This window comes from Nicotiana tomentosiformis, chromosome 7, assembly GCF_000390325.3.
Source record: "Nicotiana tomentosiformis chromosome 7, ASM39032v3, whole genome shotgun sequence".
NCBI classification, from domain to species: domain Eukaryota; kingdom Viridiplantae; phylum Streptophyta; class Magnoliopsida; order Solanales; family Solanaceae; genus Nicotiana; species Nicotiana tomentosiformis.
In genome coordinates, this window is record NC_090818.1 from 28,442,772 (window position 1) to 28,465,665 (window position 22,894).

The following is a 22,894-nucleotide window of genomic DNA, read 5'->3' on the forward strand; positions in this document are numbered from 1 at the left end:
TACTTGATATCCACAATTAGTCTTTTAATATAGACCGATGCATTTGTAACCTTGTAGTCATACTAAGATTTGTGTCGATTCTAATATGTTTTGATAAGACTTTTTAACTTTTAATCTCTCTTTATTTATTTGATCACCTAGCCTAGTTACATAATCCACATAGTTTAAAATTCGTCCGGGACCCACAGTTTTGGACCTCGAAGAGTGCCTAACACCTTCTCTCCGAGGTAATTTGAGCCATTACCCGATCTTTTGTGACGTTGACTAGTCAAACATAGTTATTCTCAAATAGGTGCCCTAACACACCTTAAAAATCATTAGGTGGCGACTCTTCTCTTTTAATACCCATTTAAAAGAGTCATCACACGTCGAAGCCTGATTTCGCGAGAAAAAAGGCACGATAATAGTCTTTGACAAACTTGCTTACTTTGCTGCCAATAAACTATTTTTTGTTATCGCACACAATCTCGACTGGTATTCCGAATCGACATACGATGTGGTCCCAGATAAAATGGATGACTTCGTTTTCTATGACCTTTTCATATGCTTGTGCTTCCACCTATTTAAAAAAATAATCAGTCATAGATAAAATAAATTGAGCCTTACCGGGTACCCGCAGAAGGGGGCCGACGATATCCATTCCCCATTTCATGAACAACCAAGGCGACAAAAACGAATGCAACAACTCCTCGAGTTGATGAATCATCAGAGCGTGTCTTTGGCATTCATCATATTTTCAAACGGACTCCCTCACATATTTTTCCATGTCGATCCAGTAGTAACCGACTCTGATTATTTTTTAGACCAGCGATTCGACGCCCGAATGATTTCCACATGTGCCTTCATGGATTTCTCTCAGAACGTACTCAGTATCCCCCGGACCTAGACATATTGCAAGTGGACCATCGAATGTTCTTCTGAACAGGGTTCCGTCTTCGGCCGGGCTAAATCGGGTTGCTTTTGTACGCAGGGCCCTCGACTATTTTGGGTCTGAGGGAAGTTTTCCTGTCCTGAGCTAAATCGGGTTGCTTTTGTACGCAGGACCCTCGACTCTTTCGGGTCCGAGGGAAGTTTTCCGGTCCTGAGATATTCCAGGCACTTGTTCCTCCATTCCCAAGTTAGGCTCGTCCAGTTGATCTCAGTGTGGCCTTCTTCCACCACCGATCTCATAAACTGCACGACTTCTCCCGAATTGAACTCATTGTCTTTGACCGACAATCCCAAGTTAGCGAGGGCATCGGCTTCGCTGTTTTGATCCCGAGGTACATATTGCAAAGTCCATTCTTTGAACCGATGTAATGTCACATGTAATTTGTCCAAGTATACCTGAATTTGTTCTTCCCTGACCTCGAATGTTCCATTAACTTGGTTTACCACAAGGAGGGAGTCACACTTGGCTTCGATCACCTCTGCCCCCAAGCTTTTAGCTAATTCAAGTCTTGCGATCATGGCCTCATATTCGGCCCCGTTATTAGTCAATTTCATAGTCTTAGTAGATTGCCTAATTATTTTACATGTTTGTAGCTTTAGTGCGATGCCAAGACCGGACCCTTTTGCGTTTGAGGCCCCATCCGTAAAGAGGGTCCAAATTCCAGAGAAAGTCCTCGAGTTAATCAATAACTCCCTTTCGACCTCGGGTATTAAGGTCGGCGTAAAGTCGTCCACGAAGTCAGCCAAAATTTGGGACTTAATGGCGGTCCAGGGCCGATACTTGATATCGTAACCACTTACTTCCAAGGCCCATTTGGCCGATCGGCCCGAGAGTTCGGGCTTATGCATCACGTTCCTTAACGAGTAAGTTGTTACGACACATATGGGGTGACATTGGAAGTATGGTTTTAGTTTCCTGGAGGCGCTTAGCAAGGCAAATGCCAGTTTTTCTAGGTGAGGTAGCTATTTTCGGCCTCACCTAAGATCCTACTAACATAATAAATCGAAAATTGCGTACCTCGTTCCTCCCGAACTAAGACTCTATTTACTGCTATCTCCGAGACTGCCAAGTACAAGTACAGTTGTTCGTCTGTCTTCGGTGTGTGATGTAGTAGTGGGCTCGATAAATATCTTTTGAGCTCCTCCGGAGCTTGTTCACATTCAGGAGTCCATGAGAAGTTATTCTTCTTTTTCAACAGTGCGAAGAATCGGTGGCTCTTATCGGACGACCTTGAAATAAATCGCCCCAGAGCGGCTATGCGCTCAGTTAGCCTCTGTACGGCCTTTACGTTGTCTATGACTGTGGTATCTTCTATGTTTTTGACCTTGTCGGGGTTGATTTTGATTCCTCGGTTGGATACCATGACTCGAGGAATTTACCTGATCTAACTCCGAACGCACATTTTTCTGAGTTCAATTTTATATTGTACTTTTTCAATATGCTGAAGGTTTCCTGTAAGTGTTTTAAATGGTCATCTGCTCGCAGGGAGTTAACCAACATATCGATAATGTAAACTTCCATCGATTTTTCTATTTGTTCTCCGAACATACGATTTACTAAGCGTTGGTATGCGGCACCATCATTTTTTTAATCCAAACGACATTACATTATAACAGTATGTGCCATATTTAGTGATGAATGAGGTTTTTTCCTGATCACCTGTGTCCATCCGTATTTGGTTGTACCCGGAATAGGCATCGAGAAAATTGAGGACCTCGTGGCCGACTATGGTATCGATCATGCGGTGATGTTGGAAAAAGAAAAAGAGTCTTTGGGGCATGCTTTATTCAAATCTTTGTAATCTACACATATTCTTAGTTTATTCCCCTTTTTAGGGACTATCACTATATTTGCCAACCAATCCAGGTATTTAACCTCTCTAATGGACCCTATTTTAAAGAGTTTAGATACCTCTTCCTTGATGAAAGCATGTTTGACCTTGGACTAGGGCCTCATCTTCTGTATGACCGGATTGATTTTAGGGTACAGTCTTAGTTTGTGAGTGGTTACCTCCGGTGAGATCACTGTCATATCATGATAGGACCAAGCGAAATAATCTATATTAGTTAAAATGAATTAAATAAGTTTTTTCCTAAGCTCGGGAGTTAACCCCGTGCCCAGGTATACCTTCCGATTGGGCAAATGCTCGACCAATATAACCTATTCCAGCTCTTCGACCATTTATTTGGTTGCATCGGAGTCATCGGGGACTATAAAAGATCGGGGGAACCCATAATCATCGTCTTCATAAGTCCCCAACTCATTCGATTGGGTCGTGGCCGGTGACTGATATTTGTCCTCTTGGTTTGCACCCAAATTTGGTTCTTTCAATGTTGTGAGTATTGATATTGGAATCACTTCTTCGATTGCAAACATCTCTTTTGTGGCCGGTTGTTCCCGTAAACTGTCTTAATCCTTTCCGGAGTTGGGAATTTTAACACTTGGTGAAGAGTTGAGGGCATTGCCCTCATGTTGTGGATCCACGGCCTTCCGAGAAGGGAGTTGTACCTCATGTCTCCTTCAATCATATAAAACTTGGCCTCTCCCCCTCCCGTATGGTTTCGGTGATATTGACCGATAACGTTATCTCTCCCTTAGTATTTTCACATGCCATGTTGAACCCGTTTAAAATTCGGACTCCAAGCACGTCTTTGTCTCGTAGACCGAGTTGTTCCATGCCCCTCGACCGAATGATGTTGGCCGAGCTACCTGGATCAATCAACACACGTTTAATTTGAGTTCTATTTATGAGTGCAGATATTACCAGTGCATCATTGTGAGGCTGTATGATCCTTTCCGCATCTTCGTCGCTGAAAGATAAAATTCCTTCTGGTACGTAGTCTCGAGTTCGTTTCTCCCTAGTGATGGATACTTTGGTGTGTTTCAACATCGACCCTTGTGGGATATCGACTCCACCGATGATCATATTTATGACGTGTTGAGGTTCGGTATCTTCTTGTCTTGTCTATTTGTTGGAATCCCTGTTTCTAAATTAGTTCTTGGCTCGGTCGCTCAAGAATTCTCGAAGGTGCACATTGTTGAATAAATGGGCTACTTCTTCTCTCAACTGTCGACAATCTTCCGTTATGTGACCATGAGTGCCATGATAGTTGCATATCTAGTTAGGGTCCCTTTGAGCTGGATCTGATTGTAGAGGTCGAGGCCACTTTGTATCATTGATGCGCCCGATAGCTTATACGATGGCGACATCATCGATATTGAAGTTGTACTTCGATATCCTCGGCACTTCTTTAGGCCAGATGGACTTGTCGAAGCTGTTTTTGGTCATGAGCCCCCGGCTGCTTCGACCTTTCATTTCTTACGGGGTTCCGCCCGGACCCACTGCTCCTCCGATCTCTATTATATGGTAGATATCGATCCTTGTTTGATCTTGGTTCACGATCGATGCCTCTCTTGACTCTGTTGAGGGTTCTAACGAGATAAACATGCTCTGAGAGGTCCCCGAGTTGGTCATCTTTGACTCTGATTTATGATTGATACCGATTATGTACATTTGCCTAAGTAACGACAAGGTATTCTATCAAATTCTGCTTCAGTCGGTATGAAGCCACCGAGCTCCGAATATTGAGTCCCTGAGTGAAAGCTTATACAGCTCAATCATCAGCGACTGGCGGCACATCCATTCATTCCATTTAGAAATGGGACACGAATTCTCTGAGCATCTCGTTATCCTTCTATTTAACTTTGAAAAGGTCCGATCTCCTGGTTTCGACCTTGATGTCACCATCATGTGCTTTCACGAAGGAGTCTGCAAGCATAACAAATGAATCAATAGAATTAGGAGGTAAGTTATGATACCATGTCATAGCTCCCTTTTACAGGGTTTCCCCGAATATTTTTTAGTATAATAGACTCGATCTCGTCGTCTTCCAGGTCGTTCCCTTTTATGGCACACGTGTAAGAAGTTACATGCTCGTTTGGATCAGTCGTCCCGTTATACTTAGGTAATTCAGGCATACGAAATTTCTTGGGGATCGACTTTGGAGTCGCGCTCGGAGGAAAAGGTTTTTGCACGAACTTCCTGGAATATGGTTTTTAATATCGGAGGTGCCCCTGGGATTTGATCCACCCTCGAATTGTAGATTTCCACCTTTTTGTTGTTTGCTTCGATTTCCCCCTGGTTTTATCCGCTTTGTCAACTCTTCGAGCATCTTTATAATATCGGGGTTAATACCCGATTCTTGTTCATTTAACCTCACTATGATCGGTTCATTTATGCGGGTGACTTCGAGGTGCGGATCATGTTCAACTCTCCTCGATGTCTGGCTTTGGCTCTGCAACTGAGCTATCCCCACCTGTTGAGCTTGCAACATTTCGAAAATCATCTGCAGGTTGATCCCGTCTTCTTTGTTGGTTTGTGTGTTTTGAGCTGCCGATCGGGCCTCATCACAGATTCTATTTTCGACGTTGGTAGGCAAGTTGGCGTCGATCGCCACATGTGAATTAGCATCAATCGGGTATGCAATCGTAATTCCTACGGGACCAGCGGGTGGCCCTACGTTACCGGACGCTATGTTATTATTCTCGCCCTGATGACCGGACTCGTTGTCGATAGGCAGGGGTGCTAATTGAGAGTTTGACATTTTTAGCCTGGAATCAAAGATACTTCAAAGAGCAAGTGTAAAATAGTGTGCGTTATGAAGATTTGTATCAAATAACCACTATTATCCTTTACCCCACGGTGGACGCCAAACTGTTTACCCTCAAAATCGGATAATAATTGAATTTATTAGTGGTTATAAGAACATGTGAATTAACTTGATACAAAGCAATAAATTAGATTGTAATTAAAATAAATACGATAAAATAAACTGCAAACCACATGAATTGGATGATTTCAATTTAAGAATTCCAGCCACCATTGAATTGAATATACTTTTATTGACAGAAAAAAATATCAAAGAGTAGGATTTTGAAAAATGTATTGCTTATGAACGTATGTTACAATGTATTTCATGGATTGTCAAGTCCCCTTTAAATATTGAGGGAGACCTGACCATTAGGGTATTATTTAATTGTACTATAAAAATATAAGTCCTTGATTTTGAAGACCGTTGGTTCCCTTTTTGACTAGTTCCGTGACTTCCGCCATAATGATCGATTAATGGCAAGAATCATGGACCCTTGTCGGATGAGGTGGCAGAGCTTTCTTCGAGACCGTTAGAAACATGACCGGTTACACCTTAGGTAGACTCGAGGGCAAATATGACAATCTCGATGGCTAGTTTTGATGATATTTTGGGTCCGATCTTGAGAATTATATTTCGCCCTCGACTGACCATGTTGCATGTCAGATTGAACCTCGGACTTCGATTTTTACCCTATTATAAATGTACCGACCTTGGCCCTCCATTTGTCAAGCTCGATCGAACACCGAGCTCGGTTTTACCCGTATACAATGCATATACAGATCCAAGCATCCATGACCTTACCTACAACTTTTCATACGTGATTCATTTTAGATGCTTATAAAAAAAACATTTTATTATTGGAACTAGTCCTAGCTACTTTCGATTCTTCTATTTTCATGTTTGACATGACCAAGTTGAAATTAATTTAGCATCTTCCAAACTCTTAAAGATCAAATGAATAAAATAAAGATGGAGAAGATACATTCTCCTGAAAAAATAAAAAAACATCCTATAAATTTTTTAAGGCAATGGAATATCTGTAATATTTGTTATGAAAATAATTATATTATGGATGTTCATTTATTACTCAGCTATAGATAATCTTCCTTAAGAAGATTATCCATTTAGTACTCTGTTGAAGTTTATCTACAAGCAGCTGATGCATGCAGGTTGCAAGCAGCTCAATGAAATGATTTGCAGCAGCTTCTTATTAAACAGGCAGGTTGCAAGCAGCTCATGCAGACAGTTTACAAGCAGCTAAAGAAAAGCCTTGCAGCTGCTTCCTGAAAAGCCTCGCAGCTACTTCCTTTCTTCTATAAATAGAGGAGTTTTCAGTTTATTATGTACATGAATTTGAAGTTGAATAATATATCAGTTTCTCTCTATACTTGTCTTTACTTTACAATCTTTATTTTATAACGCATTATCAGCACGAGACTCTGCCATCTCGAGAAAATACTTTGAAAGTATTAGAGGTACGAACTTTCTTTTTCTAAATAATGTCAAATCTTTCTAAACTTGAGTTTGTAGCCCTGGATATATCAGGCAAAAGCTACATGTCTTGGGTGCTTGATGCCGAAATTCATCTTGATGAGATGGGTTTGGCAGACACCATCAAAGATAAAAATCAGGCATCAAACCAAGACCGTGCCAAAGCAATGATATTCCTACGCTATCACCTTGATGAGGGCCTGAAAATAGAATATCTTACTGTTAAATATCCAGCCATACTGTGGAGAAATTTGAAAGATAGATATGACCACCTGCAAATGGTCATTCTTCCACAGGCACGTTATGATTGGACTCATCTAAGGCTACAAGATTTTAAATCTATCAATGAGTATAATTCTGCTATGTTCAGAATTATTTCCCAATTGAAACTATGTGGTGATAATATTACTGATTATGATATGTTGGAGAAAACTTTCAACATTTTTCATACCTCGAATATGCTCCTGCAGCAGCAATATCGAGAGATGGGATTCAAAAAGTATTCTGAACTTATCTCACATCTTCTTGTAGCCGAGCAACATAATGGGCTATTAATGAAAAACCATGAAAGCCGACCTACTGGTTCTTGTCCATTCCTAGAAGTGAATGAGACGAACTTCCACCAAGCTAAAAGTGGAAGAGGACGTGGCCCCAGTCGTGATCATGGCTGTGGTCGGGGGGGAAACTCTAATCGTGGTAATAATAATGCACCAAAGAACCCCCCTCACCACCGGCAGTGGAAAAGGAAGGAACAAAAGCATGAAGCGGTGCAAGCAGCAAAGCCAGAAAATGCATGGTATAGATGTGGAGGAAAAGGGCACTGATCACGTACATGTCGTACGCCAAAGCACCTGGTTGAGCTATATCAAGATTTCCTGAAGAAGACAGAGAAAAATGCTGAAGTAAATTTTATTTCTGAAGATAATTTAGACTTTATGCATTTGGATCTAGCTGATTACTTTGCACTCCCAGAAGGAGAAACAAGTCATGTGATCGGTAGTGAATCTGTAGAGATGTAAATATTTTAATTTCTGTTATTTGTAGTAGATAGTATAGTTATGTAATTGTTGTACATAAATAAAAGTTATAATGTTTACTATCATATTTATTTTGTTTATGTCATTTTGAAGAATATGGATAATCCTCAAATTATGTTTGGATCAAAGACCAATCATGAAGATATTTGTGTAGTTGATAGTGGAATATAATGCATTGTCGATAATAAGTTTTGTTCCCTTAGACAGAAATACAATAGCTCTTCCGGAGCCTTCAATCAAACTTATATTACCAGAAATTGTAGAAACATTTGCTTTTTCCTTATGCAAATAAGAAAAGTATTTCTGATCTTTGAATATGGCATGAGTTGTTCCACTATCAATTACACAAATATCTTCATGATTGGTCTTTTATCCAAACATAATTTGAGGATTATCCATATTCTTCAAAATGACATAAACAAAATAAATATGATAGTAAACATTATAACTTTTATTTATGTACAACAATTACATAACTATACTATCTACTATAAATAACAGAAATTAAAATATTTACATCTCTACAGATTCACTACCGATCACATGACTTGTTTCTCCTTCTGGGAGTGCAAAGCAATCAGCTAGATCCAAATGCATGAAGTCTAAATTATCTTCAGAAATAAAATTTACTTCAGCATTTTTCTCTGTCTTCTTCAGGAAAGCTTGATATAGCTCAACCAGGTGCTTTGGCGTACGACATGTACGTGACCAGTACCCTTTTCCTCCACATCTATAGCATGCATTTTCTGGCTTTGCTGCTTGCACTGCTTCATGCTTTTGTTCCTTCCTTTTCCATTGCCGGTGGTGAGGGGGGTTCTTTGGTGCATTATTATTACCACGATTAGAGTTTCCTCCCCGACCACAGCCATGACCACGACTGGGGCCGCGTCCTCTTCCACGTTTAGCTTGGTAGAAGTTCGTCTCATTCACTTCCAGGAATGGACAAGAACCAGTAGGTCGGCTTTCATGGTTTTTCATTAATAGCCCATTATGTTGCTCGGCTACAAGAAGATGTGAGATAAGTTCAGAATACTTTTTGAATCCCATCTCTTGATATTGCTGCTGCAGGAGCATATTCGAGGTATGAAAAGTGTTGAAAGTTTTCTCCAACATATCATGATCAGTAATATTATCACCACATAGTTTCAGTTGGGAAATAATTCTAAACATAGCAGAATTATACTCACTGATAGATTTAAAATCTTGTAGTCTTAGATGAGTCCAATCATAACGTGCCTGTGGAAGAATGACCATCTTCAGGTGGTCATATCTATCTTTCAAATTGCTCCATAGTATGACTGAATCTTTAACAGTAAGATATTTCATTTTCAGGCCCTCATCAAGGTGATGGCGTAGGAATATCATTGCTTTGGCACGGTCTTGGTTTGATGCCTGATTTTTATCTTTGATGGTGTCTGCCAAACCCATCTCATCAAGATGAATTTCGGCATCAAGCACCCAAGACATGTAGCTTTTGCCCGATATATCGAGGGCTACAAACTCAAGTTTAGAAAGATTTGACATTATTTAGAAAAAGAAAGTTCGTACCTCTAATACTTTCAAAGTATTTTCTCGAGATGGCAAAGTCTCGTGCTGATAACGCGTTATAAAATAAAGACTGTAAAGTAAAGACAAGTATAGAGAGAAACTGATATATTATTCAACTTCAAATTCATGTACATAATGAACTGAAAACTCCTCTATTTATAGAAGAAAGGAAGCAGCTGCGAGGCTTTTCAGGAAGTAGCTGCAAGGCTTTTCTTTAGCTGCTTGTAAACTGTGTGCATGAGCTGCTTGCAACCTGCCTGTTTAATAAGAAGCTGCTGCAAATCATTTCATTGAGCTGCTTGCAACCTGTATGCATCAGCTGCTTGTAGATAAACTTCAACAGAGTACTAAATGGATAATCTTCTTAAGGAAGATTATCTATAGCTGAGTAATAAATGAACATCCACAATATAATTATTTTCATAATAATTTTTAGTTTTATAACTCTATTTTAAACTATCTTTTACATACAAGAGATCTAAAAAATACTTTCTTAATTTCAAATTTTATAAAAAGTCATAAAGGCTCATTTCCTCAAAATAAGCTGGCCTAATAACCTGAAATAATAGTTTAGGGACAACATTATACTTTAGAAAAGAATATTGGGAGTTGAGAGCCATCTGTCTCGTCCAAAATATATTTCTTCTTCCTCAAGCAGAACAAAAGTAGCAGTGCCGAGGCCTATTTACACTCCCACTTGCCCCTATTTCTGCAAATCCTGTTTACTGCTGGAACTTTGCTGTATCATCTTCAAACTCTTGATTGTAAATGAAAATTTGATTTGCTGATGCAACCACAAATATAGCTTGTCACAATCTGTTTGAATTTTCTGTTTTGATTTACTTAGGTTTTCCGGTTTTTCCTCAAGAAGAAATTATACCTGTGTAATTTAACTTTTTTTTGGTTATTTTAACTCAATTTTATATTTTTTGTTTTTGAAGAAACTAGATTGTGCACATTTTCTAGGTAAATCAATTTTTCATGTAAATGTGAATAGATAGAGAATGAGAAAAATACTTCCATCCTGTCAATTTTTATCTTTATAGAAATTAAATTTTGAAAAATTTAACCTAGGAACATACTTCGTTAGATCCGTGCTACATTTTTAATATTTGAAGATGATATTGGATGAAGGGAAGTAGAAAAAAATGGACTTTTTATTGGTGCTGGACGAAGTTATTGATTTCAGTCCTTTTACTTTTTGGGCAAATTTGTTAATCATGATTCAAAGCAATGCTTTAGAAATTTATAGTATTAATTTAAGAAATTAAGCTAGTGATTTTACTCTCTAACTTATACTGCTTTTGCTTTGCACATTATCATTTTACAGGGTTATATTAAAGACTAGTCTTTAAACTCAATGGGTGATAGTCAGTACTCTTTCTCACTCACCACTTTCAGGTATAGTTTTATAAGACAGACACTGTATATATTGGATCAATTATATTGTGATATCTGATATTGTGAACTTGTAATGTGTTATCATATATAGCCCATCTGGAAAGCTGGTTCAGATTGAACATGCATTGACTGCTGTTGGATCTGGTCAAACTTCATTAGGGATTAAAGGTAACTCAAGCCCTAGTTTAAGTGCAAAGTTACTGATATAGTGATAGCTTTGATTATGATTAAATTACTTATAATTATTAATTAGATGACTTGTGCTCCCATACGGGGGTATTTACTTTAGTGAAGAATGTAGTTGTGTGATTTTGTATTGTGGGGTCATTTATATATCATTAAAGAGATTCCTTGTGGTTAAAAGTTTCAATCTTCTTTTGTTCTCTTAGCACGATTATATGTTGTGTAGTTCTTGTAGTGCTTTAATTTACATGTGTCTAAGTGGATGAATGCAGCTGCTAATGGTGTTGTAATTGCTACTGAGAAGAAGTTACCATCCATCTTAGTTGATGAAGCATCTGTAAGTATATATATTCCTTTACACTCTGCCACTGTTGTCTACTTATGAGTGACTGTTCATAGTTAATTATAGTAGCCAGAATGACTGTTGATAGTTAAGCAAAGATAGAGGTGCTCTTATTTTTCTCTCTGGAGTTGATTCTAGTGCTTTATGTTGATACTGCCTGTTCCTTTTTGTTGACCAAAATTTCCAATGACTGTATTATGTGAATAGACGTGTTGCAATTTAGCAAAAAGTTAGACATAAATGAAGAATATCGTCTGTTAGTTCCATCAATGAATCCCTGGTCTGATACCCAATTGAGCTTTATCAAGATTGAAAAAAATGTTTTCTTATTAAGTTATTATAATTATAATCAGTCTGTTTGAATTTGCGTACGTGTTGAGGATATATAGATTTATTAGTAATGCTTAGTTTACTGCTCTGTAGAGTTATATTCTAAATAATATTCACAAATGCAGTCACCAAGTTACAACATGCCATACGTGCATTTAAGTTTATAGTCTTTACTGTTAAATTCTTATTTTCTGTGGTTCAATGCTATGTATTACACTGATGCTATATTATTGAACTTTTATAAGCACTAAGTTTCACAGCTATCGGTGTTTTGGGACTGCATGGGGATTCCAACCTTCTTTTTTCTTTTGCTTTACATTCCTTAACCTTTGCCATGTAATGATGTCCTTGTAGTTACGCTATCTATCCCTGACTCTTTGAAATGCACAACAGGTGCAGAAAATACAGGTTTTGACGCCTAATATTGGAGTTGTCTACAGGTACAATCTGTTATAACTTATATGATACCTTTGGTGGTCTTATTGGCGCATACCACGGTGGGGTTATCCCATTTTGAAATTGGTTTATTCTGCAGCAGCATAAAACTATGCTGTTCGGGTTGGCTCTTTCTTTAGTTCGTTTAATGATGTCATAGTTTAAGATTCATGTCAATAGAATGGACCAGTATTGATTGACTAAAGAAATAATTCTGGCTGTGCTCTTGGTATGTAAATCACAATGGATCCAGTGAATTACTTTCCTGTTTGCCTAGTCAATTGACCTATAGCAAATACTTTTTTCTCTCTCTTTTATTTATGAATTCTGGACTCATTTGCAGAGTTTCCTTGAAATAAAAATGCAAATCAAGTTAATTATCCTTAATTTCAAGTGATGAATACATAGATATCTCTGTGTGTGTAGTCACAATAATAAGCAGCTCCTGGTGAAAAATAAGAGAGGCTCATTTAAATGGCCTCATACTGACAGTTTGGTGGGGCAAGGTTTATGTAATTTATCTAAGTAACAAATAAAAGTAGTAGATCACATTTTATTCAATCATTCGATCATTCAACTATACCTTAGTCCCAACAGATTGGTTGTATTTCCTTAAAATCATATTTGGTTAAAATAAAGAAGTGGAATGATTGGAATTGATAGCTGTGATGCATTGTCATGGATCTCCATTGAAAGATTCTTTCTTGATCTAACTACTGGATGTGGAACCTGTAGAAATGTTGGAATGAGTATGCTATTTGATATTTTTTAATTAAGAATTTTTTTCCCAACACACAGCAGCACTAAGATAGTGCTGAGATGCTTTACCTAAACGTTAACCAGTTTGCTAGGAATAGGCTTTAGTTTTAGAACCATAATCAAGGAAAGATTTCTTTAAGTTGTAGAGAACTTGATCGAAACTTTACTCATAAAGAATTGTGGATTTACATTTTATAAAGCTGAGTTGACTCTGGAAAGAAAAGTTCTGTTAGAGTGAAGAAGAGCAGTAATCGGCAGTCAAAATGTAAGAGGAAACCCTAGGCTTCCATGAGAGAAGATAGACGAAGAGAGAATGTTTTTATTTTTTCTGTGTTATTCAATAATGAGTTTTTCTTACTGCACAAAATATCTATGCTGTCTTCTTATATACAATTGGGCCGGGTGTACAGTTAAACTGAAATGTAAGAATACAAAATGGGCTAACTATCCAGAATACTATTATTAACAATTTGGCCTAAACCAAACTAATATCTGTGATGTCCAACACCCCCCCCCCCCCAAGCTGGAGGGGGAAGCACTCCAAGCTTGCAAAGCAAATGATGATTAGCAGGGCCTGGAAGAGAGTTAGTTAAAATTTCAGCAAAGTTGTTAGGAGAAGAAACATGGTGCAAGGAAATCAAACCAGACGCCAAACAATCATGAACATAATGGCAATCAATCTCAATATGTTTAGTGCGTTCATGAAAGATAAGGTTCTTGGCAATGTGAAGGCCAGCCTGGCTGTCGCAAAAGATGGGAATAGGAGAAGACATCACCAAGCCCATGTCCCCCAAGATCCTCACGAGCCAAGAAATCCTATACTCTGCTTCAACAGAAGAGAGTGAGACGGTAGGTTGCTTCTTGCCCTTCCAAGAAATAAGAGAGCCTCCCAAGGTATTATAATATCCGGTAACAAACTTCCTGGATTGGGCACAAGCAGCCCAATCAGAGTCAAAAAAGGCTAGAAGGGACAAATCAAAATGGCTGGAAAGAAGAATCCCCTGCCCAGGTGCATTCATAAGATACCTCAATACATGAATACCAGCTAGCATATGAGGAACCTGAGGACACTGAAGAAACTGATTAAGATGTTTAACAGAGAAGGCAATGTCAGGCCTGGTGTGTTGTTGGAGAAAATTCAGCTTACCCACAAGTCTCCTGTAAGTGCTGGGATCAGATAAAGGAGCACCCATATCATTGCACAACTTCACTGAAGGATCCAGGGGAGTAACCACAGAGGTAAAGTGGTGGCAATTGAACTCAACCAATAAATCAGAAGTGAACTTCTGCTGGCACATAAGAAACCCTTCAGAGTGAGCAGAAACCTTTAGACCCAGAAAATAGTGAACATGACCCAAGTCTTTGATTTTGAATTGTGTATCCAAAAACACTTTCAGATTGTCCAATTCCAAAGCATCATCCCCAGCCACTAAGATGTCATCAACATAGACTGCCAGAACAGCGAGGGAAGACCCAACAGACTTGGTAAATAAAGAATAATCATTCTTGCTTAAAATGTAGCCCCTAGAAGACAGCTTCTGACAACTTAGAAAACCATTGCCTGGAAGCCTGTTTGAGGCCATATAGTAACTTTTTGAGCTTGCAAACCAAAGGAGAGGAGGATGTAGAGGCATAAGAAACCCTTCAGAGTGAGCAGAAACCTTTAGACCCAGAAAATAGTGAACATGACCCAAGTCTTTGATTTTGAATTGTGTATCCAAAAACACTTTTTGTCCAATTCCAAAGCATCATCCCTAACCACTAAGATGTCATCAACATAGACTGCCAGAACAGTGAGGGAAGACCCAACAGACTTGGTAAATAAAGAATAATCATTCTTGCTTGAAATGTAGCTCCTAGAAGACAAAGCTTCAGACAACTTAGAAAAACCATTGTCTGGAAGCCTGTTTGAGGCCATATAGTGACTTCTTGAGCTTGCAAACCAAAGTAGAGGAGGATGTAAAAGAGGAAGGACATGAGACTGAAAATCCAGGGGGAACCTTCATATAGACTTCTTCATGGAGATCACCATGAAGAAAAACATTGTTGACATCAAGTTGATGCACAATCCAGCCTCTCTTGGCAGCAATAGAAAGCAGACATTTGATTGTGGTGAATTTGACCACATGAGAGAAAGTCTCAATGTAGTCAATATCCTCTTTCTGTGTATCCCCCTGATGACAAGTCCGTCTTTATACCTTTCCACAGTACCATTAGACTTGTGCTTGATCTTGTAGACCCACTTATAGGGGATGAGCCTTTTGTTACGGGGAAGAGGAACAACATCCCAAGTGTTGTTGGCCTCAAGAGCCTTGAATTCCTGCAGCATGGCCTTCTGCCATACAGGATGAGAGGCAGCCTGCCGATAGAACTGAGGTTCATGCAAGACTTCAGCATCAGAAGAAACCTTGGGCTGGACAAGAGGATAAGTAGAGGGAAGAGCAGAATTGCAAACATAATCCCCCGGGTAAATAGGGGGTTGGTGCACCCTGGTTGATTTACTAAGAGAAGGAGGAGAGGGAAAAGAAACAGGGATGGGGGACTGACAGGAGGAGAGGAAGAAGTAGAAGAAGGAGGGGAAAAAGGGGAAGATGTAGGAGCAGCAGGGGAGGAAATATGTGTAGAGCTAGTTGGAATGGAAGGAGCAGGAAAAGGATCAGCAGCAGAATCAGAGGAGGAAACAGGAAAAATTGAGGAAGAGCCAGAAGAGGAATAAGAAAAACCCATTCATGAAATTGCACATCCCTGGAGAAAAATATAGAATGATTTGAAAGGTTGAGTAGTTTATAACCTTTCTTGCCACATGGATATACTAGAAAAACAGAGGCAATGGCTCTAGGGTGGAATTTATCCCTCCCAGGTTTGGGAGTAATGGCAAAGCAGAGGCAACCAAAAGACCTCAAATGATCATAGGTTGAAGGAGTACCATGCAACTTTTCAAAAGGAGACGTTGCCCAAAACAGAGGAAGGCAATCTATTGACAAGATAAGTAGCAGTCAAAACACAATCACCTTAGTATGTGATAGGAAGTTTAGATTGAAACAGGAGAGCTATAGAAGTTTCTAATAAGTGCTTATGTTTCCTTTCAACCACCCCATTTTGTTGTGGAGTATCTTTGAAAGACTGAATTAAAGAATAGAAATGAACTTTAACCATAAAAGTGAATGCCTTTAAGACAGATAAAGCACTAGCTTTGCATGAGAGTAAATGAGTCCAAGTGACTCTAGTGAAATCATCAACTAAGGTGAGGAAATAGCTGAAACCATTATATGTTTTAGTGTGGTAAGGACCCCAAACATCAGTATGAACCAATTGAAAAGGGGCAGTAGTTTTAATAAAACTATCAGGGAAAGGTAATCTTTGCTGCCTAGCCATGGGGTAGATAGAGCATAAGAAAGGTTGTTTAGAATTAATTTTACCAGAAAGAAAAGGAATAGATGTCATCCTGTGGTAGGGCATATGTCCTAATCTTTGATGCCAAACCAAATCCATTTTATTATTATTAGAAGATGGAATACAAGAGGGACTGTGGGGTAAGGGATCAACGGAGATATTACATGCATTACCAGAAGTAGGAGAAGAAACAGAACAAGAAAGTAAAGGCATATCTGGCAAAAGGAAATACAATCCATGAGCCTCTTTACCAATTTCTAATGGCCTCTTCAGAGAAGGGCCCTGTAAAGAACAAGAAAAACTGGTAAATATAGCCATACACTGTAATTGAGTTAGGAGTTTGTGTACAGAAAGAAGATTGAATTGAAATGAAGGGACCATAAGGACATGATGTAGAATTATATCCTGTCTAAGATACATGGAACCAGTAGAAACCACTTTCACTTTGTAACCATTTGGTAAAGTTATTAAGAAACGAGAAGCTAGAGGATGAATGTTGTGAAGAAAATGTTTGTGTGGAGTCATGTGATTAGTTGCTCCAGAGTCTAAAATTCAAGGTTTTCTATCTAAATTAAAGGATGCAGATAAAGAATGAGCCAAAGAATGCATTTCCTCTACCGGGAGATATGACACACCTGCAAAGTGAGCATATCCACTATTGTCTGCAGGTGAACTGGCAGCAGAGTAACCAGGAAAGATGTGAGCCTGTTGAAGTAGTGTCATGAGATGACCATACTGTTCTTTGCTAAACCCATGGACTGGAGGATCAGGAGACCTGATAGTAGCAGGAGGGTAATGATTGTGAGAGGGTTCCTCCACCTGGACACATGAGACAGATCTCTTGTTCTTGGTAAACTTGAAATCAGGGGGAAAACCCATGAAGTCCGTAACATTTCTCTATGGTGTGACCACTCTTCTTACAGTACTTGCAAGAGACAGTTGAAGAGGGTTGAGGCTTCTTTGAATCAAAGGTGACCCTCTGAGAGTATTGTTTACTTGAATGATGTTGGGTTGATGGTGCAGAAAAAGATGCCGAGTCCAAGGAGTATCCAAGACACACTGGATGAGTCTCTTTTTGACTCTCATCTTGCTGAAGGAGTGAATATGCCTTACTGATTGAAAGATATGGTGACATCATGAGAATACTACTCTTAGCAGTTGAATAGGAGTCATTCAGTCCACTGAGGAACTGGAAAAGTTGTTGGTCTTCAATGAACTTTGGTAGAGCACCACATGAACATGATGGTCCAGCATATGCAGAATTCAATTCATCCCACAAACTCATCTTGGTGAAGTATGTGGCTATGTCTGAAGACCCTTGAAAAATAGAACTAAGTTCTCTTTGAAGTTGAATGTATTTGGACCCATTAGACTGTCCAAATCTATCATTTATATCTAACCATACCTCTCTAGCAGTACGAAGACACCTGACACTTATGGCAATTTCCCTGGTTAAGGAGTTTGTGATTCAGGCCTTTACCATGTCATTACGTCTTTCCCAGAAAGGGAAATAGGGAGAATCAGATGAAGGTTGAGCTACCTTTCCAGTAATTAAACCTAGTTTATTCTTAGTTGAGAGAGAGGTTAACATACTACTAGTCTACTACTCCATATAACAAATCCAGTTCCATTGAAAGGAACTGTAACTAGCTGGATCCCAGGACTATCGGAAGGATGTATATAGAGGGGATGGGATGGATCTAGGGTGAATTCACTAAAACCATTAGAACTAGTCGAGTTACTCGCATGCAAAATCGGATTTTCGACAGTGCTACCCATGATTATAAGGAACCACAATAAGAGCAATAGAAGATAGCAAATATAGATGCTTTAAGTGGAGATAAAACCAGAAGATTCTGAATAACACTTCAACTAGCATGAAACGAGCACATAAAACCCTAGTACGTGAAATCATGGACCGAGATTAAAAAAATTGTACCGATCTTCTTCGCGACTTGAAGAAGTAAGGCCTTTTACCACGAAAGTCGAAGAATCAGAGAGAAATCCCCCAATTTCTCATCGCATGAGAAACCCTAGCATCGACGGGAAAATAAATTCCGGTAACGGTTACCATCGGAAGATAGCGGACAACGAGATGGATCGATTACATCGCTCTTATACCATGTTAGAGTGAAGAAGAGCAGTAATCGGCAGTCAAAATGTAAGAGGAAACCCTAGGCTACCATGAGAGAAGATAGACGAAGAGAGAATTTTTCTATTTTTCTGTGTTATTCAATAATGAGTTTTTCTTACCGCACAAAATATCTATGCTGTCTTCTTATATACAATTGGGCCGGGTGTACAATTAAACTGAAATGTAAGAATACAAAATGGGTTAACTATCCAGAACACTATTATTAACAATTGGGCCTAAACCAAACCAATATCTGTGATGTCCAACAAGTTCCTCCTAAATTGTGAAGTGAGAGGATCCTAATTTCCTTCATTTATTGCTCCTTATACTCAGTATTACAATGATGTTTGAGAAAACACCCGACTAAGAGTAGATATTCACTAGTACTGATAACTAAAAACTTGTTACACATGGAGGGATGGAACCTTTGAGAGCTGATGTTATTCTTTTGCTGTTGGTGCTACCTCTTGTCCTAAATTATCTAAGATGCTTGCTTTGTTTATCATGGTTATTGCATTACCTCTGGCTATTTCTCTAGTACCAATGTTATTTACTTTTTCTTGCAGTGGGATGGGCCCTGATTCTCGAGTTTTGGTTCGGAAAAGTAGAAAGCAGGCTGAGCAATATCACCGACTCTATAAAGTATGAATAGCTTTTATCAAATATCAATGCCATGATTCAAGTGCAGTAATTCCTTAATAATTCAAGTGCAGTAAACTACTTGAAATATGACCACTTTCCTGGTCTGAGATCCAGTTGATACGACTGTCCTAATTTTTGATAATTTGGGATGCTTCTTCTTCATATTGATAATAGGATATAATATCATTTTCTAGTCTTTACGGAGGCAGACATTTTTAATTGGATCCCTTTTCCTCTAACCTGCATTGTTATTGTCTCACACGAGAATTATTTAATGTGATTGTTGCTTCAGCATACTTTGTTTCTTCTACATTTGCCTGATTTGTCTATGTGGTGCGTAGGAACCAATCCCTGTCACACAGCTGGTGAGGGAAACTGCTGCTGTCATGCAGGAATTCACCCAATCAGGGTAACCACTGTTTATTCCATAATTCCACTTTACAAAGAGGGTCCTATAAAATGTATACTGGTCATATTTCAAATCTTTCAGTTGTCTTGTATTTGTCCTTTGAGGCTATTGTTGCCTTCATTTTCTTGCAGAATCTGGTTGATGGACCTGTAGTTGAAAAAAATAGTATATCATGTAGAACTTAATATCATTTGGCTATTGAGAAATAGAAATTTAAATAGGATGAAATAGTGCTCCCTTATCTGAATATCATGAAAATGTTATCTATATTGAATTTATTTCTTCCTCCCCTTCTCTTTCTGAGATTTTGTCATTAAGTCACCTTCCTTTCTTTTCCCATACTGCTTCCTTTTTGTTGCTTGGGTTAAAAGTTAAAACTATCAACTGAAAGCAGGCAAAGCCAGATCTTTCTTGAAATTAATCCAGATTCCTAATCTGTATCTATTCATGATTTTCTTTTTGCTGTTCAAGAAAGAGCTCATACTTTGTAGCCTTCTTGGGCTATCCCTTTTATTTTTCTGTTTTCTCCGGTGCAGTGGTGTAAGGCCATTTGGTGTTTCACTCTTGGTTGCGGGATTTGATGACAAGGGTCCCCAACTATATCAGGTATGTTATCTATCTGTGTTGGTGTGATCTCTCAGTATCGTTTTCTGTTCTTGAGGTGTGGCTAATGGTGGTTTATACTTTCGTCAGATGAATCTACATATTTATATAGGTTTTCTCCATGGTGCTTCAATTATTACTATGAAAAGGGGGTTTTATTCTTTGAAAAGCTTTTTTACTGAGCTGCAGATTTCTCTGTTGCTTGAACTCCTTTTATACTCAGTTTATTTTTCTCATTTTAGGTGGATCCATCTGGTTCATACTTCTCTTGGAAGGCTTCAGCTATGGGGAAGAATGTCTCTAATGCGAAGACATTTCTCGAGAAGAGGTGAATCATTCATCAAATTTTGTAACTCCTTTTTTCTTATTTCTAGTGCTATCTTTTTAACGTTTCAATACTGGTTCGGCAATCGAAGTTACTGTCTGATTTAATGTATAAATTGCCAGTTTTAGAAGGCTCATCTTGACCAGCTACCTCATGCTTTAGTCCCTTATAATTTTGGTAAAATGAGAGCAATACAATACCTCTTCAGTCCTCAATGACCCCTAACTAATTCTTCATCCCATCAATGATGGACTGTCTCGATCATTTACATTGCGTCATCTTTGTAGCAACCTGCTATTAACACTCCACACTACTCCTTGCGCTTCCCCTTCTTTTGCCAAAAGTTGGAACAACGCTTAATGCGTGGGACATTCTTCACTTCGTGAATATGTCAATGATTATATCCTGTTCTATTCTATTATCTGGATATACCAAAGGGTATTACCCAAACCAAGTTGTAATTTATAAGTGTAATCATGAAGCCAAACCTTCATGGCAACCGAAGGTGGGTGGGGGTGAAAAAGGAGAAATTATGTATTCATGCATGAGTTTAATTGCACTTAATGAATGAGCTAGGACCTAGGAAGAGGGTTGTTGGTAATGAAACAACTGATTTTGTTTGAAACAAGGCGCTAGCATAGGGTTTCTGCTCATATTGCTATGTGACGGCAGTTGGCGCTTGCAATTGGAAATTATAGGTCAAACTTTGACATGCCCTTGGAGGATGTTAACCAGTTTTCTCTCCCACGATGTCAAACATTAACATTGTCTCATTGGCCAACTACTGAGCCAAGTTGGGGTGCTTCTTGCTCTGTCCAATTATACTGTTGAATTTCTAATTAACATTTAAAATAATGTTCCTGTTCCTCTCAGGTACACGGAGGATATAGAGCTCGATGATGCTGTACACACTGCTATACTGACTCTAAAGGAGGGGTAAGATTAACTTCTTCCTCTATCCAGGAGCTGTGTACTCTATATCTGAATTGTCCCCTCCGACGGGGTGTCTCTTCGACCCTTCTGCTTCTTTTGGAAGAGGAAATGGTTTTGATGTCCGCTATAATTCGCTTCATTTAGTTAACAAAAGAATTAAAGCAAGGCTTATCTGTATCTTCATGTCAAATGTATGGTACGAAAATCTATGCATGCAAAACTTCTGAGTCATGACTACTGTCACCATTCCTTGCTTGTTGTGCAGTAATGGTCCTCAGAGAAAAATCTTTAACGACGTTCTGTTCCCCATTCCCGATGCCCCAACTGTGTAATGACCTTTTCAATATAATTCTTAATATCAAAAGAATCCTTAAAAAAACCTTATTTTTGGTGTTCATCCAGATTCGAGGGACAGATCTCTGGCAAAAACATTGAGATTGGCATTATTGGAGCTGACAAAGTATTTAAGTAGGTGTCTTCTTGTCCTTAAAATATAAAATTTGTTCGCTCTTTTACGAGAAATTTAACATTTGTTCACTCTTTTAGCTGGTTTGTTACTAACAGTAGTTCGTTTCGTTGCAGAGTTCTCACGCCAGCGGAAATAGATGATTACCTACAAGAAGTGGAATAGATTTTCTTTTCCGCTTAAGGCATTGGAAAAAGTTGTCAGGTTGGAAGCGCAGACGGGGTCATAGCACAACTATTGGATGTTCTTGTTGCCTTGATTATTACTGGACTTTAATCAAACTAGACTTAGTTGTATGTTGGCCATGTTGTGGTTATTTATTGCCTGATGTATGGCTCTGAAAAGTTATATGGGTTTTCTTTTCTCAGTTTCTTGAACATACTGATTGTTCTGTGTTACCTGAAACACATGACAGTAGAGAAAAGCATTATATTATTTGAGCAACCCTCTTGACGTCAGAGAAATGGATTTGAAAATAGAAGGGATACATAATTACTTGCTCTGCATTTTCATTTTTGTTAACTAGAGAAGCATATATAATTGGTGGAACTCAATTTTCAACCAGGAGAGACAAATTCTGCGCCCATTGACCAGCTAAAATTGATTATATGGGCTTTTTTTTAGTCTTTTAGTTTTTCTCTATTTCATAGGACTATCATTTACTTGAAAATCAATTTCATTAGTTGTCAAGGAAATTATAAAGGTAGACGCATTGAGTTTTTGGTATACTGAAAAGGTAGAGGAAATTATGATGTCAGAAATTTAATGTTTGCACATGAAACAAGAGTTGTCATAATCAATGCAAAAGTGACTTTAATTCCACAAAGAGAAGGATACAATATGAAAGGACATCCAAACTAAATGTTACATAAGCAACAA

General features: G+C 38.6%; 1 protein-coding gene across 2 annotated transcripts; it reads left to right on the top strand.

Moving 5' to 3' along the window:
* Nucleotides 1–10,240: 10,240 nt before the first annotated feature.
* LOC104098587 (proteasome subunit alpha type-2-A) lies at nucleotides 10,241–22,521 on the top strand. 2 transcript variants are annotated; one of them, XM_009605367.4, is made up of 12 exons: nucleotides 10,241–10,423; nucleotides 10,990–11,060; nucleotides 11,152–11,228; nucleotides 11,516–11,580; nucleotides 12,310–12,356; nucleotides 19,204–19,279; nucleotides 19,621–19,688; nucleotides 20,225–20,294; nucleotides 20,534–20,619; nucleotides 21,490–21,552; nucleotides 21,952–22,017; nucleotides 22,132–22,521. In XM_009605367.4, the coding sequence occupies exons 2-12, from the start codon at nucleotides 11,020–11,022 to the stop codon at nucleotides 22,178–22,180; spliced, it is 708 nt and encodes a 235-aa protein (XP_009603662.1). In that variant the 5' UTR covers nucleotides 10,241–10,423; nucleotides 10,990–11,019; the 3' UTR covers nucleotides 22,181–22,521. The 2 variants fall into 2 exon arrangements, with proteins under 2 accessions (XP_009603662.1, XP_009603663.1); XM_009605368.4 differs by having other exon boundaries at nucleotides 10,311–10,400.
* The last annotated feature ends 373 nt before the right edge of the window (nucleotides 22,522–22,894 follow it).